This window comes from Ostrinia nubilalis, chromosome 1 (genome assembly GCF_963855985.1).
Source record: "Ostrinia nubilalis chromosome 1, ilOstNubi1.1, whole genome shotgun sequence".
Lineage (NCBI taxonomy): Eukaryota > Metazoa > Arthropoda > Insecta > Lepidoptera > Crambidae > Ostrinia > Ostrinia nubilalis.
In genome coordinates, this window is record NC_087088.1 from 10,129,951 (window position 1) to 10,147,944 (window position 17,994).

Genomic DNA, 17,994 nt, shown 5'->3' on the forward strand with positions numbered 1-17,994 from the left:
TTACAGTATCAGTCCATGATCTTATCGTCGGGTATAGCCAACATTTTGATTGGCTGACGTAATTCCAAAGCTGACCACAGATCACATAACTGAGTCAGCTAAGAATGATTTACAGTCAGGAAGGTGTTTTAATATGTATGAAATTAATTTCGCTGAAGTAATCTGTATAGTTTCTAAAATTAGGTAGAGTAAGCTACCGCAACTCACAAGGTGGACAAGATGCCCTTATAAAGGTTACAGGAAGGCGCTGTATGCAAGTTAACGAAAGTTTGTGAAAGATTTGGAACACCCTCAATCACAATAAATTATTGTACTTGCTAATCAATTAGTTTCGTTTAAGGTCAAGTGCATCATACTTGCAAATGTGTCGTTAGAATTCCGATAGAGTTGTTTGATAATCGTAGTAATCGTGCGCACGCGCCAGTATTAAACGCTTAGCATATGTAATGGTCCCGCCTTGGGAGTCTTAGGGGATATCGAATGCAAATTATTTTATTGTTTTACCAATTACACATCTACTCGTAACGGTTAGTTATATTAAAATGTATTTACGTCAGCTCAGCTTGAGCAGACTTAATAGTTGACGATGGTATTAAAATAAGTTTCAGGTTTTTTATAAAAATGAATATAGAAATATTTACCTTTCGATTTTGCCCGTCACTTTGCCTTCAGAATTCAAGTATTTACTAAAATTAATTATGCAAATATTCGTATGCACCTGGTTGCAGTTATTTGACCTTGTAATCCTCTTTTGTAAAAAAAGAACCTCATAATTAAAATATTACTTATAGGTACTGAGAAACGAAACTTCTACCCTTAATATAATTTGAACACATTTATTCATATTTAATGCTTTAAGCGACTTGGATATAACTATGCAAGTATGCTACTCCACGTCTTTGGGAATGTATACTGGTTTCCCATTCCATTTGTGATCATCATTACCTGGTTATGTAATTATACAAATTATATAACTGGATATAAAGACACAATTATATAAGCGGACTTGAAACCGTTACAGCCTTAAAGCACGGAGACGTGATCGACAGACAGACGACCTGTTTGAAGTTATGATTCCGCTATTAGATGCAGGATGGCCATGGATGGACTGTTACCTTCGAAGTCAATAGGAGAAACCTATAGAAGAGGCCACGTACGTTTGAACTGATGGTGTCGGTGGACGATGATGACAACCATACATCTAATTTATAGGAATACCGTATAGTTCGTAATAACTTTAGTCCTTAAATCACACCAAAGGCACCAGTTGTACTTAATAGCGATAATTATTAAAAATTGTTAAGAAAAGTTAACCTTGGTGGTTTTATAACTGTGAAATAAACCGTTTTTAATTATCCAATTTTAAAAATGTCCGCGCAAGCGCGTATTAAGGCACGCCTCTACAAACTTGTTTCGCGGGCACTATTAGAAAAAGCATAATCGTTGCAGAATTATGTTTATGTAAATTTCTTAATAGTCGTCGTGTTGTTGAACCCATAGAGAAATTGGATATTTATCGAATTCCTATCATTTCCATATTATGTATAGTATTATAGCTGTGTTGAAATCCTTGGGTCGTTGTGAAAGTGCACCTTGCATGCGCGGGCGCTGCGGACGTTGGTCGCACCTGCTCATTCTTTGCACATGGCGTAATGCAGTTTCGGCGCAAGCTTGGACTGCATTGCGGGGATGCCTTCGGACTGCTAAGCCTTTGAAGTGCCACGGTCAATTATCTCGCTTCCCTACTTTGTTTCCATAAATATTTTATGAACGCTTGTGGGATGTTACTGAACTCGCTGTGACAGATGTGCGACAGGTAAATTCCTTTGCTCGCTTCCTATTCGCATTACTTGTTCGAATAAATTAAATGTGGAGAACCGAAACAGATTTTAGATTCTGAGACAAAATCTAAACAATCCTTCAATACTATCCGGAGGCTATTAATTAAATAATTAATCAAATCCAAATCTCAGAATAATTTTACCTGAAGCATCATTAAACTCCCACCTAATGGCATATGACAAGACATCAAGGATATAATAATAATTTGATTTAATCAATCTTGGATTAAATCATTAAGCTAATTGCTTAAAAATGTGTATTATATGCAACTGTCAAGTCAAATAAAAACTAAAGTCAAGTGCAGCCTGAAAATACAGAAAACATTTTTGTAAGTTAAATAAAATGTGACCATGTAGGGCATCGTGCTCGGCCCAACGCGGAACTTACAGGACAATACCTTATTATACCAGCTCGTATAAAGCTTTTAAATAAATATTTTGATTGCGCAAAATACCAGTCACTGGGAATGTGAGTGTGTATTTAAATTCTTTGTTTCGCCTGAAACGAAATATTGCAATCATAAAGTGTGCTTACAAATGAATTCCCTCGTGGAAAGTATGCCGGACAGGCTGGCATCCCGACGTCATGACTGCCGCGACCTGTCCATCAGCTTTCATTGTTCGCCCACCGCTTTGAATGCCACGGCATCAATTTCAAACACTTACTTTATGAATCGAAGTCATTTTACGATTATGTGCATGACTCTCATTCATTTCGATTACCCATGTGGAATCATTTATTGGGTCTTCGTTTGTGAAATCGAGATAATCCTCAAGTCAAAGCATTATTTAAAGTTTATGAAAAGAGTTTTATATTAATTTAAAAATAATGACCGAATAAAACTACACAGCTGAGGATGTGGGCTACATTCCTCGCTGAATGCCTCTGAGCGAGGAGAGCTTGGATTTACATTTCTATTTTTAGTGTTATTATTATCTAAGTAATTTTACTTTAAATTCCCACGTTTAATGTTCAGCCATCTTTTGAAAGTTGATCACACTTTTTGAACCATAAACATTTAAGGTTTCTTTTGTTTGAATGTATTTTTCTTTTACTACCAAACCAAATTCACGTTTTAAAACTTTTTATAATTATTGCAATAATACTAATTACTGCAATAACTTTTTATAATTACTTAGGTAGTAGGTACCTATCAAGAATCGCCGAGAATCATCGAAAATTGACATCCCTTTACATACATGTATTTTGACAGACTTTCTTTATTTGTAGCACAGTTGAATAATCAATGTAGTACAACTATTTCTGAGTAAAAACAATGATTGTAGTTTAATTATGTATGTTAAATTATGAAAACGGAAACCACAAAAAACGTCGGCATCAAGTAGAGAGTTGCTGTCAAAAAGCGCTGATGGTCTTTTACTTATTTGGTCGCCATTTAAAATTGCAAGTCTTGGAATTTCCTTTAAGGATGTAACAAAAACCTTTAAAACGTTCAAGGTAGGGCGGTCTAACCGTCGTACATATAAAGTCGATTATCATAAGCGATGGCAGGAACGGTTGAATCGTTTGACGGATTCCAGGGGGAGCGAATACCTGCACAGGAATTCCAATGGCATTACCTATATGATTTGGGATAATAAACACCATTCACTTTACGAAAGCATCTCAATAAAAAGTCGCACAAACGAGTCCTTGTGCTCATGACGATTCAAGTTTAATAATTATTGCGGCGACAACTCGTTCACATTTTAATCGTTTAATATTTTCTGTTCGTGAATGAACCGGTCATTCACTCAGGTTCTTTCCCAGGAGATGGTAATTAGAAATTCCATCTTCACAGTTTCCGCTATGCTAATATAATTGTATGTGTGAGTTTTTGTAGAAAAAGCTAGACCAGCAAGCGGGTCACCTGGTGGCTGATTTACAGATGCCCATTTTCTATTAGCACTGAACAAACAATTTTGCGTAAAAATCGTCAGATAGGTAATATTATTACTTACGAGTAGGAGGTAGACGAACTTCTAGTATGTGGGATGTGTGTATTGGAGTACCACTTTGTGAGTTCTCATAGCCATAACAATTGATATTCAATAAAATTGTAACAGTTCCACCTAATCTAAGAAAACATTTTATTTGCAACCGAATAAAGTGGTACTTGTTATAATAGACTCACAATGGCTAATTTAATTGGCTAAGCTTTGGCTGGCACGACTATTGCGATACCACTTGGATAAGACAAAATTGAGAAGATGGTACTCTTTGGGCAAGAGGTCGTCTCGAGCACAATGCTCTCACAAGTTGTTTTGGTCGGAAATCGGCAGATGATCACGTAACAAAACATTGAAACGTTTTGAATTAATAAAAGCTGCCCGACGACCTTTACAAGATACAAATGTTGTGGTTATGACTGTCTTGTCTTGTTCATATTACGTAAGACATGTCACTGGAGAAAGTTAATTTAGTTTTGAAAGTGAAATCGATTGCACTTTCATTCACTTATCCATTTTATACTTTGGCTATTCGAGCCATCGATTATTCAAAAGATCCCAAAAAGGTGTTGTCAATTTATTCACATCTTCAGACAAAACAATCTTATTTAGGACTCATTAAATTAAATTACTTCAAATTCACGACACGAAACGAATATTGTTATCTACTCCTTTTGAGGAACGGCTATCGATCGAGACAAATGAAATCCAGTCTTAGAAGTTTCCAGTGGCCTAGCTTACGTACCGGTATTTTCTTGTTGCATATATGGACGTTGTTGTATGAGAGTTTAATAAAAGGACGGGAATGTAAAAAAATGTGCAAACAACTCCGCAAACACGTCGGAGCAGTTTAAAGGCCGCGTCCGGATTGCGAGGGGCGGCGGCGGAGGGCGCAGGCAACATTCCAGCCTCCCGCGGCCGCGGCGACGTCACTCCTCTATCTACCTACGTGCAGCTCGCCGCACTACGCGAAGCTTCTTGTTGCTTCATCGCAAAATTCGAAAAGCGCGTCTGAAATTCCGCATACAGATCCCGGATCTTAACTTGGGGAGGACAAAACTGGCTTTCTCTACATCGGAAGTAGGGCGCGATGAGCATGGCGGGCGCCACGACCCTGACATCTGTGGTGCGCACACCGTCTGCTCTGCGCGAGCGCTTACGGTCGCCGCCCCCGACGCCTTTGAGCTAAAAATAACCTAAGATTTACCAATCGACTACTTACTAAACCTAACCACACAGCATTGAAATTAGAGTACCATCGTTAAGTATGCGTGTTGTAAGGTAGTTCTCTTGGGTTATTTTTGGATTTTGAATGTAAGCTACCATCTTGGTGGACTAGCTGTGGTAGAGTTAGAATTGAGGCTCGGCGAACAGGCGTTTGAAATGGGTGAGGAGAGGGCGCCGCGGCGGGCGGTGGGATGCGGGGGAGCGTCGCGTGCGCAGCTCGGTGTCCGTCCCTGGCTCGGAGCAACGCCCCCGTCAAGGGCGGCGACGCTGCAAATTTCTGCAAGTCCACCGCGACTCAGTGCATCGCGCCCCGCCGCGGCGGCTCCGCGCACGCCGCTCGCTATTCCGCCGTCCACCGAAGCACGCGCACACCACACGCACCGCCCTATGTTAAATAACTGTTATTTCGGTCGTTAATGGACACGTTCCGCATTCTTAACTCGATCCTCTTTTCGCGAACCGGGAGAAACTCCGAATTCGTCTTGCCGGTTAACAAAGTGGACTGCCTTTTGTTCTTGTGATGTTGATTACGTTGTGTTACAGTTTTATTAATGGTACAATGAAAGTATATTTTTTCTCATTGATCAGAAACCAGAACTGGTTTGATAAAACGTATGACAGTGCTGTGATATGAAATAGATAGTCAGTGTGTAATTTTTCATCATGTTGGAGATGAGGAAGTTGCCCAGGCGATCAATGTCTCTTCACGGTTTGTAAACGTTATAAAACTTTTCTATGCTTGATCTATGCTTGACCATGATTAGGTATGTGAAAATCTCCCAAGCACATGGTTAAAGTTATTGGCTTTTGTAGAAGCTACTCGTTAAAAATCACAAATAACAATTATATCTCATTAGGTTTAAAATTGAATATTGTGTAGGTAAAACAATTTTACGGGATGTTTCTTACAATTGAAATCTCGAAATGTTGAAAAGTTTAATTATTTTTCTTTTGTGTTTTACTTTCATTATTAACTTTTATATGCAACACCACTGTCTTTGTTTTAGACTTAACACATTGCCTTAGAATTTCCGAATCTTTTTATTTTTATTCGATTAATAAATAGGTAGCTTTATGGTTAAATAGTCGTTCAGAATGGATTTTCCACAAGATTTACCAATAAATGAAGGAATTGGAATTCCCAAGACCCCCGATCTCTGATATTTATTTCAGCTTACACAATAATAATTTTACGTTACGTGTACATCGAATATAAATCGTTTATTTGCATACCTATTAGAAGATTGAAATTGGAACGGATGTTGCGAAATTTCTATTTACATTACTTTGCTTCCTGCAGTGATAACATGGCTTTAAAGTAGTGATGGGCCGACTATGGTCTTTGCCGACTAACCGACTAGCCGACTAATCGGTTTTCAAATTGCCGACTAGTCGGCCGACTAATCGGCAATGCCGATCATTCTAATACTTGTCCGAAGAATAATATCTAGATTTCTCAAAGAAATAAGAATATCTAGATTTCTTTTATAATATCTAGATTTACCACAAACTATTGTAGAATTGCCCATTCATAAATTTAAAGCACATATCAAAAGCACCTTAATGAAAAAGGGCTACTATAAAGTTGATGATTAGGTATATAAAAGATAAAAATATTTGGAATGTTTAACTACCTAGCTCGCATCAATACTTATGACTATAATTTGTATATTTTAACCCATTTAGACCGATAATTATTTTTGTAAATTAAAATGGATTTTTCAGCAAGAACTTACAAAGGAAGGCATAAAAATCATGAAAAAATTTTTAAAAAAATTATTCTAAAAAAGGGGGCCGTGGGGAGCCCGTACCATATAGGGTACAGTAGGTCTATATGCATGCAAAATATACTAGTTGTTCATAGAAGTTTTTTATTTATTTTTGTATGATATAAAATAAAAATAAAATCACATAATCACTAGTATCACACTTGGCATACCTTTTAAGACGTTTTCTGTGGCACTAACCACATTTGGTTCTTTTTTTCTACCTTTTCCGAAGTTAGTGAGGATAGCTGATGAAGGCTTGGCTTCTTCTGACTTGTTACGTTTATTGCTATCAATAACCGCATTTAACAATACGATGACGGAAAATTAGCTAATCCATCGCAGAAAACTCTGAGGGTAATTATTTACATCGACATTATCTTTATCGCCTGAATCTTCGTTAGTCTGATCATCATTAGCAGTCATCTGATAAAACAGCAGTAGAAAAATACCAATATTGCTTTATGTTTGCTGAAATTATCTATTTTTTCAAGAATTATGGCAATACTGTGAAGCATCATTAGCCTAAATAAAGAAAAATAATAAAAAATAAATTATATTTTCTAACATGATTTGCTTATGCATAGACCTACTGTACCTTATACGGTACACCTATTTTAGACTAGAAAAAACAGTATAAAAATAATCTCAATAATATTTTTTTTGTAGTCGTGATATCTATTTGTACTCTATTTAAAAAAAAATTGATAAATAATATAATTTACCATAAATAATATGAAATATGCCTTCTTGAATACATTGTAAATATTTTTTTTGTTTTCTGTCTAGGAATTTCAAAAGTATTTCCGAAACCACTTGTTAAAACGTATTTTTAAATATTTTTATGTAAAATAATCACTTTAAGCTTACTGTCACAATCATTTTTACAAAATAACAACAGTTTGGTTTTTCAAAATATTTTCAAAAAGATACCGTACCACATAGGGTACGGTAGGTCTAAATGGGTTAAAGACTTGAAAAGGAGGCTGACAATAGTGACTGAGTTACTTGCGCTGCTTCTTCTCAGCACTGGCCCATTTATTGTCCCGAAGCAGTGGTAGGGTTAATATTGGGACGTGTAAAAGTGCTTTTTAAAAGCCTATTTGCAAAAATAAATGAGTTTTATGAGTTTTTAGTTTTTTTATCTAAAGAGATAAATGTAACTTCTTGAGAATGAGATTTCTCTAATATGAGAAAAAATAAAAAGCAACATTACAATCAAGGTAGATGTCAATGATGTCATAATTTTCGACGGTGGAGGGGTCAGAGGAGGTGACAATATGATCGCCTCCACGATATTATTCTTACTTATCGACATAAAATTTCGCTTATAGCGGCACGCATCCTAGGCCCACTGATTCCTCTCCAGTCTCCACCCTCCACGGTGATGGTCAGCGAACTGGGGGCGTGGGAGTACCCCCGCCTGCATAGCACAGACTACCACCACCGTCAGATAGGCAGGGCCCGCCATACAGGTGGGCGATTGCCGGGACGGACTGTGATAGTTGATGGCTTTGTCCGGATTCCCATAGTTCTTCTAGGCGATCGACGGAGCTAAAGGGCTATTATTTATGTGGGTATTCCTCATCCTTCCGATGAGAGGAGCCCCACATAATCTACAACTTCCCCGCATGATATGTATGCAATTCCATACATAAATTTTCCCCGAAAAAAAAAGACAATTTTTATATGGACAAATTACATGAACTTTACACATTTTTGATGATTTCCTGGTAATTTTAACTAATCTTAACTTTGTATAAATTTAGACTGATTGGCAAAATTTTAAACATGGTGATACCACTTTTTACTGATTTTTTTCAGTCAAAAGTGGTTTAGACAAACGCCCTTGGTCTACCTCATAATAATCTTGGTGATTATGAGTTTTATTTCATTCACATATTTAATTTTGTAATGCGCCGATTATAATCGGCATATTTTGCCGAATAGTCGTCACTAGTCGGCCGACTACAAATGATGCCGAATAGTCGGCTTTCCCGACTAGTCGGCGACTAGTCGGCCCATCTCTACTTTAAAGTTATTGGATTAATACTCAATATTTGTATATTTTATTTTGAATAGTCTTGACATGCCTAAAGTTAGTGGAAAATGTTAAATTCAGTTTCTGGAGTGCAACTTATCAAACTGATTCAATGTCTTTGTTAGTTAAATTTTTATGACAAAACTGTTCATTTGTTGGAAATTCTGTAGCCTGTCCACGGCCACATGTAAGGCTAAATTTCAGATACACCTGAGCAAATAAAATAAAGCGTGCCATGTCTGAATAAACTTATTGAAGATTACGTACATAGGTACCTACATAATGTACGCAGTTTTAGGAAAAACAGCAGTTGTGTTCAATACTGCTTCAAGTAAGCATTTAGCCTTTGTTTAAATTGTGATGTATTCGCAAAATGTAATAGTGCTAGACACGACATCATACAGTATTGTGAAAATTCGTCATTCCCGTTGTTTGCATCCGATAGAAGAAGAGAGGGAAGGTTATTAGACAAATTAGTTATATCTACTTATTAATATCTCAATCATAGTATTGTGAAAAAGTGTAGTGTAGAGCGGATGGATGATCACTTCTACTTTCAATTATGGTGTTTGTATTTTATCATCCGTTAATTGAGCTAAATGCGTATCTATGCCTCGATGGAATAGATGACGCATCGTTTAAGCTAATATTACGTACATATTGGTCATATGTAATAGGACACGAAATGCATGATTCATTTTATCTCAGTCTCTTTGTTGAAAACCTCTACACAACCTTCGCATAATGTTATGACTTCAGGGATGTGACTTGTCATTCTGTGTGATATCATTTCTTAAATCACGTAAAACATCACGTTTTTGCTGGTAAAAAGTTTACAAAAGGTTACTTTTATAAAATCAGACGTCAGCTGACTTTGTAGACATCGCGCAGACACACCATGCGTGCTGATAATAGCTCAAACGTGGTAGCCGCGCCCCGAGAAGTAACCCTGGAGAATTATAGTAATTTAGTTGCTCTCAATATTGCTTGTATATTTAGAAAGATGTTGACATTAAATGTTTGTTTGTTTCAGATCGTATCAACAAAAGTGATGCGGAAGACAAAAGCCTCTCAAATGATGAAACACCATTACCTTCGTGTCCGCGGCAGCCACCCGATGGAGTGGAAACTCCATCAGATGCCGTTGAGAAGATACTTGAACCTCCGACGCGTCTACCGCCACGCCTGACAGCTGGGTGGCCCACTGCCACTGGCACACGATCCCGTTATTCTTATTCATCAAGATCCCAAGATGCAAGGAGTGAAGCAAGCGTTAAGGACAAAATTGCGATGTTCTCAAACGGACGCGCCACTTCTTCGGAACGCTTGGATAAATGTGGAACCTTACCCACACGAGTACTTTCCACTGTGAGAAAAAGTACAGTCGCTTATACAAGCAGCTATCCTGAAGTTTCATCTTTAGACCGACGACTTACAAAGTCACAGGATAATTTGGATGAAACACCTCGATCTTATAAGAAGCAGATATCTGTAGATAGACCTGAAGTCTTAGGTGCCATTGAAAGCACGGGAGCGAGCACCTTCAACATGACAAGAAATAATAAATCTCATCAGGTTGAAAGCAAACCTTTCTTCTATGGGAGTACCACTACGTTACCATCGAGTATAGATACATCATTTAAACAACCAATTTACCATGCACGAAGCATAAGTGATGATAATACAAATGCAAAAACTTCTGTACATAAATCGAATTTAGAGTACTTAATTGAGCAAAGGAAAAAATGCATGTCAAAACTAAAAGATTTAGTGATACCTGAAGTACAAACTCCAATAATCGATTTACCTGAAATTAAAGTTCAAGATACTTTTACGAAGTCATTCCTTGCTAAGCCTAATCAAACTAACATTAGCAACCAAGACAGTAAAGCGAATAACAACACACCGGCAACTGCAAATGAGATAAAATGGAAAGCAAACCTTTTGCCAAACAATCTGCCCAAGTATTCACCTGCGTTTAAACGAAAATCTTTACAGGTGTATACTCCATCCTCACTATCAAAGGAATCTACGCCAGAACGTAAATTTAATGATAAGGTGGACCTTATTAATAAAATGAATACTCATTCATATGTAGCAAAGCCTTTTAGAACGTCGTTTGATGTAAACAGTGAACATGTAAGGTTAGGTTCATCTACGTTACCTTCAAAAACTACATTGCAAAATGTTGGTAATATGCCAAAAAAAGAATATAAAGATATAATGAATTATGTGAGAGATTATAAAAATGTTGAGATTAAAATATGTACAGCTACTGATGTTGTAGATAGTGACAATGATTCTGCAATGAGTTCAACACAGTCTAGCTACAGATCATCAGCATCATCACCCATGCATAATCTTGACACCATTGAATCTGATAGTTCACGTCTCTCTCCAAGAATATCACATTACACGCCTTATTCACTTATCAAAACTGACGCTCCCACTAAGTCTTCGGTAGTTGAGAAGAGTTGTGAGGAATATATGAAGCGAAAAGTCTGTCGATCTGTATCATCTGATACGAATGTATCACTAAGCTCATCAGCAGGATCAGCAGCGACTTCCGGCTCCCAAGCTAGTTGCAGTTCCCTTGAAAGTTCTGTTGCTGACTCAGATAAGAGAAAAGTTTCAAAAACGTATAATATCGATACAATAAATAGGAGAAATATTCTAGCTTCAGCAAAATGTCGAAGTGGTAGAGACGCGAAGCTCAAATCTCCTGTTATTGAAACTAAATTCTCACACGAGTCGTACGACAGGTCTCCAAGTCCGACCGATAAAGTCTCTGATCGCCTTTCTACGCTCACGTCATCAGTGAGTGCCGTATCTAATAAAGGCGAAAATAGACGACGTAACAAAATAATAGCCGAATCTGATTCTGATAGTGATTGTGATATCAATGTTCGACAAAGAAAGACTGATTTTAAAAATACGAGACTAAAGCGGAATTCAAGTTCAGCAAATAAAGCTAAACCAAACGAGATTAATTCAGAAGCACCGAAAATAGAAGATGGGCCTAAAGTTATCTCGGAGAAAATTATAAAGGAAATCAAAAAAGCAGGATTGGACAACTTTAACAGTAAGGTTACTAAGTCAGCAGATAAAATTAATAATGAGCCCATAATTAAGCAGAGTATGACAAAAACGAAGCAAGAAACGATTAAAAAGACTGCAATTATTGACACTCCGATACAAAATAAACAAAATGATGTTGAAAAACCGGTTATATTACCGCAGGATACAAAAGTACATGTAAACAAAAAGAGCGATGTCATTGCTGTTGACAAAATCGACGGCCCAGCAGAAGATATTAAGATACAGACTCATACGATACGACTAAAGCGTGGCGCCGGTACTGGCGTTGGTCTTATTTTAGCTGGTGGAATAGATTGTGAAGCTAAGGACGTTACGGTACGTACATATTTTAATAGTTAACATGTAATTAAGTAAGATATACATTTATCTTTTATTACCTTATAGTGAATTGCAAAACATTCTGTCACAGTGTCGGTTTGTTATAGCCTAAACGACATGACGTCTTCTTGACTGATAATTAAGCATAATAAATTGTTAGCCATGAATAACTAGTTTATTTGTGTACATTGTCATTTGTTATGTATTTACACATTTTATTCTCATTAGCGTCTTATTTATGGATTGTAATCATATCATGTTTTAACTACATTATTTTTAGCAAACGGTCCAGCTTAATCTTTCAAACACAATTTGTATGAATACGACACTGTTTCAACCGTCTTTTATTTGTTCTTCAAATACATTCGGTACATTACGTCTTATAACACATGCTAACAATACTTTAAATTAAATTACAGGTTCATAGAGTTTTGGCTGATAGCATCGCAGCAAAGGCCGGACTAAAGCGCGGAGCTAAAGTGCGAAGTATCAATGGCTTCGCTATGACTGGAATAACACATGCTCAGTCTGTTACTATACTAAAGGTAATTAATGCCTATAAGTTACGTTATAGTCTAACCACAGTCTTCAGTCCAGTTATTTAGTTACAGATGATCTCATAATAATAACAATCTACTCATGGCTATTTAGATACCGATAATATTACATTGTATGACGGTTCTGCGATTTTAATGTTTTTGATGTTATTTTTCAGGAACAACGTACAGAAGTTGTTATTGAAATAGAGAACGAAACTCAAGAAATCGCAAGAGGAACAGGGTGCGGCTCTGAAAATGGTAATTCATATTAATATTTATATTTATTAAACTTTAAATAATCTGAAAATAATTTTATCCATGCTTATTGAGATTTTATAATGATAAAATAGCATCTATAGTTTCATTTTTCATTTAGAACACGTTGACGCACCTTTCATTTGCCGATTACTTGATACAATTTATAAGCTATGTACTTAAAATATTATTATATTTTTGTGTATACCCTACACATTTAGTTTACCAACACAATACCTTATATTGTGCGACTTATTTATCTTATACATATTTTCACCTGTATCTACCAAGTTAGGCATCCATATACTACAGGCGTACCTACCTACTATTTACCTACTAGACAAACGTAGTGGGTCGTGCTCCTGGAGCGGAGCCTAAATGACATTGTCATTGTCATAGTAATTAATTTATAATCATTTGACATTCTTATTCTAGCGGAGTCGAAGGTCCGACAAGAGGAGGAGGCTGAGGATAGCGCCGGAGTGGTGTCGGTGGTCTTAGAAAAGGCCGGAGGGGGCGCAGGCCTAGGCTTCGGCCTCGACGGAGGCCGCGACTCGCCGCATGGAGACCGACCGCTCACGATCAAGAAACTGTTTGCAGGTAGATACGCATACTATATTACGTCAGTGTTGGTGGTGCTCTGTGTACACATTATGTACTTTTGCCTGCAGAATGTCAATGAAAACTAATGTCCAAAGTTATTTTGCAAATAAAGTTTGCTGATTGCCGTCTTTATTTGCGAGAAATCTCTATCTGAGACTAAAACTTGTAAATTGCAAAATATCTGACTGATAACTTTCTAATAGGCTATCAGGATCATAACAGGAAGTGATGAAACAGTCCTTTAGACAAGAGAAATGTAAAAGTCGTCATTGCTCTAGGTAAATCATGGAGAGTGTACCGTACCATTTTAGATGGGAGGTATAAAAATTATAGAAATGAAAAAGTAATTTTAAATTTAACAAAAAGGTTTAATTACGACTCTTCAGGGAGTGGATAAACAATTGCAACGCGAAGAATCACCAGTCTTAAGCTCAATCAAAACCACTGCCCTTTTATCCGTGGAGAAGCGTTGACACGAAGTTGGGGTCACGAAGTTGTGATATCCTAGGGTAGTCCGATGACAAAAATGAAGCAATCACCTCCGCCGTAAGCCTGATTATGGAGAGTGAGCCGGGAGCAGCAATCGAAATCCGGTACTGGATCCCTGGAATTCCGGAAATCGGACACTTCTTAAAAAGTCTGATTTCATTTGTGTGACTGCCACATCAACCGGAAGTGAAGACAAGCGGATCAGAAGAAGAAGCGGATATGGTAATGATTATGGCAATAAATAGTGATTAATGATGTGGCAGTTATACACAATCATCCTTAGACTAAACAATGCGATGTTTGTACTAAATAATGAACATGTAATTAAATAGTCACAAACATCTTACAAAATTACCACTAATGAATTACAGTTCTAAGTGCATAACTATAGTAATATTACTACAATAAGCTTAATCTAATCAAAGATAAATAATTTCCTAACATAATAATTAACAACGACCGTTGAAGGTCATGTAAGGTCATGTATGCATGACATTTACTTTTGTATTTATCATATTGAAGTAAAAACGACTATTATTTTATTATTAAACATTCTGCTTTCTAAAACCTTAAGATATTATTATGTACTTTTCAAATACTTAAATGTAGTGCATACATAGGAAGTATATTTAATTATTTTTTTGGCAGGTAGGTGATCAATAAATTTACCAAGCACTAAGTACTATTATCATGTATTAATTTGCAACACTTACCCGTTATCGGGGTGACGTACACAGACTTAATTAGATTCTGAGGCGTAAAAACTTCACGAGTTCGTAAACCTTATATTTAAAAAATCTGCAGTTAAAGTGGTACGTGTCTGCGTACGGATGTTTCGCGAGACACAGTGATGGATTCGCGATCGCTGCGAGCATTCGCCGCGCCTTGATTCATTCGGCGTTCGTTCGTTCGCTCCAAAGATATAATAACAATGGTATCGCGCAGTTTGCTTACAAAAACAGTTCTTTCTATAAATATTATAATTTATTAAATGTTAGTATTTTTCTGATTTAATTGTATATTATTGTTTTCTTTTTTTTTAAATTATAAAATAGTTGTTTTTAATAATTTCGATTTTAGTTTTTAAGAATAGTGTAACGAAGCGTTACAAGAGATTTATTTTCTATTTAATTGATAGGTAACTTGATATTCTTGAAACTTTTCGGTTATTATAAAACATTAATTTAAAACATTGTTATTAGAATATTTGTTCGCTGTGTATAAGAAAGAGAATATCAGGGGCTCGTGTCTTACCTGAAGCAATGCTCAGATACTTATGGAATCATGCTTAGATATGGAAAATGCTAGCTATCGTTTCTAAGTCGCTCTAAAGTACACGTAGGTACGCAGAAAGCATCAAAATTGGAAAAGCAATATCTACAAAATGACATTCCTATCTGGTCTAGGGAGACTCTACCTCTAAATAACTAAGAATATTAGGTAGGATCTAATAAAATGCACCTGGAATTTTCATCTATTGTATCTTTAAATGAAATCTTGGAATAATTAACATCATTCAATGTCGTATCTTTTTTGTGCTGCCTAAATCCTGCGAAGAGATGATATAGGTAATAAAATGATTTATTTAGTTTAAATATTAATATCTCGCACATAGCACGACTTTGTTATACGAGTAAATGCATAATCGAAAACCATTCTTCAGTTGTTTTTTTTATGTTTTCTTAAACTTACTTATTGAATTTCAGGAGGTGCCGCCGCCCAGTGTGGCCGAGTGCTGGTAGGTGCGGAGTTGCTTTCGGCGGGCGGGCAATCCATGGAAGGGTTCACCAGAACACAGGCCTGGGCCGCCCTAAAGTCACTCCCAGTCGGCCCCGTCACGCTCGTGCTCCGAAACCCAAAGACCACATAACTTATTCATCAGAAACAACTGACAAACGTGAAGGTTTGATTCAGCTTTTCGACTGCCGAAATTACACGGAACTGTTCCGCCCGCCCACGGCCGAATTAGCCCGGTGACACGTGAACACCTTTCAGAATTTCGTTAACGCTCAGACTAACAAGAGTCATTTGTTTGCGAATGTTTGCCGAAGGATAGAAAATGCTGATTGCTAACAATGTTCAATTTGGCGAAGTGCGAGAGAGGCGGCAAACGCTCCAGTAAATCGCACCTACAGCCTCACTTCGTTAGTCAATAAGGTGCTCGGGTTGGCGCGCTACACCTTGCCTCGAGTAAGTGGAATAAACAAATTGAGACTGAGACTGCGTCTAATCTTTTTGTTGAGTTATTTATAAATTCGTTAGAATTAGTACTAGTCTGGGACAGTAGCTGTTACAGCAGTTAGCTGCAATGACGTAGCGCTGGTACTTAAAGTACACTACGAGTTTCAAAATTTCTTTGATGTAGTTTTGAGTGCCATCTTTTACAAAAATCACTTTTAGATCTGTAATCGAATGCAAGGACATTTTTGTAATTCATAACGAACTACATTAAAGATTATATTGGTCTAATAAGTTATTATTTAAATTATAATTCAGAATGCCTTTTACATTCCTTTTCAACCTAATATAATAAAATAATGATACATCTACATAAATAATGTATTCCATGTATGCCTAAACATAATAATATGCAAAATCGTAACGTATAGACTAACAATATATGAACGTATACATACAGATACTTATTTACATTTCATAAATATCTAAATAAGTTTGTGTATAGTGTAATAATAGTCAAAAATACCCTACAATAGTCAAGACATAAAAATAATTGTAAATTGGTGCTATTCGTTACATTAGTGTGGAACATGAATAAAATTTATGTTACACTCTTAACCCTTTAATATATTATTCCTTTGAACGATATTATTGGTAGATATTTTGTTTATGTTTATTCAGTTATTATAAAGACAAATCAATACATAATACTTATACACATAATTTTTTTGAGCTTTCTCAGTGAACTTTGAAGTGAAGTGAAACTAAACTTTGTAGGACTGAAGTAAAAAATATTTGATACATAATGTATTTTTATGCTTGCATACTGTAGGGGAAGTACACATTCAATATTTTTATGCCATGATTAAATTATAAAAAGCCGTATCTTACCATAATATATTTTATCGTATTATTAATCTTAGACTTTATTTTAATCTGCTATTTATAAGTTGGCAAGTGTAAATATTTGTTTTTTTATTATTAGTTTTGTACTAATTCTTGTCATAGTTATAGTCTGTGTATACTTTTAACATCGAGAACATCAACGAAATGTTATTATCTACCTGTTTAATATAAAATATCTGTATTTCTGATTGAAATAAAATATACTCTTTATACATGAACATGGCTGTTCTTATTTTAAAACGAAGGGTAAATAAAAAGATCATCATCATCATCATCATCAGGTTATTAAGACGATCGTGAGGCGACCACTACCACGAACAGAAACGACCCTCTCTACACTAGATACAAATAGAGGGTTTAGCTTTATGTCACCACTACGTTTTTCAGCCGGATTAGGGAGGCCTGATGTCTATATAAAAAAAAATCATTTTTGATTATAAAGCAGTGAGCAGCTTCAGAACAGCATCAGTCTATTCGTATCTCCGATGATCTGAGCTTCGTATGGTCTGCAGAGATACCGCCATGTGGACTTTTCTTCTCGCTTCTTGATTTTCTGTTTCTTTCTGTTTGACTTGACTTGACTTATATACACATACGTGACATATTGGTCGTATAAGATTACTTACATAGTAGTGATGTTGATGATGATCCATCCAACCGATTTCGGCCATGGCGACCACTCCGACTCCTAGTTGTCTTGGCGGCGTTGGTGTGCCCGGAGATGGCTTACGTAGTACGGAACCACGGAAGGACACAAAGTTAATCATCTACTATATAAAAAT

General features: G+C 36.4%; 1 protein-coding gene across 1 annotated transcript in view; it reads left to right on the plus strand.

Annotated features, from left to right (window-relative positions):
* LOC135071858 (uncharacterized) overlaps positions 1-17,430 on the plus strand; it is a 51,792-nt gene extending 34,362 nt beyond the window's left edge. The window contains exons 4-8 of the mRNA XM_063965699.1: positions 9,859-12,239; positions 12,662-12,787; positions 12,958-13,039; positions 13,472-13,636; positions 15,835-17,430. Coding sequence (XP_063821769.1) covers positions 9,859-12,239; positions 12,662-12,787; positions 12,958-13,039; positions 13,472-13,636; positions 15,835-15,998 — 2,918 coding nt within the window. The 3' untranslated portion in view covers positions 15,999-17,430. The remainder of the gene's footprint in view (positions 1-9,858; positions 12,240-12,661; positions 12,788-12,957; positions 13,040-13,471; positions 13,637-15,834) is intronic.
* The last annotated feature ends 564 nt before the right edge of the window (positions 17,431-17,994 follow it).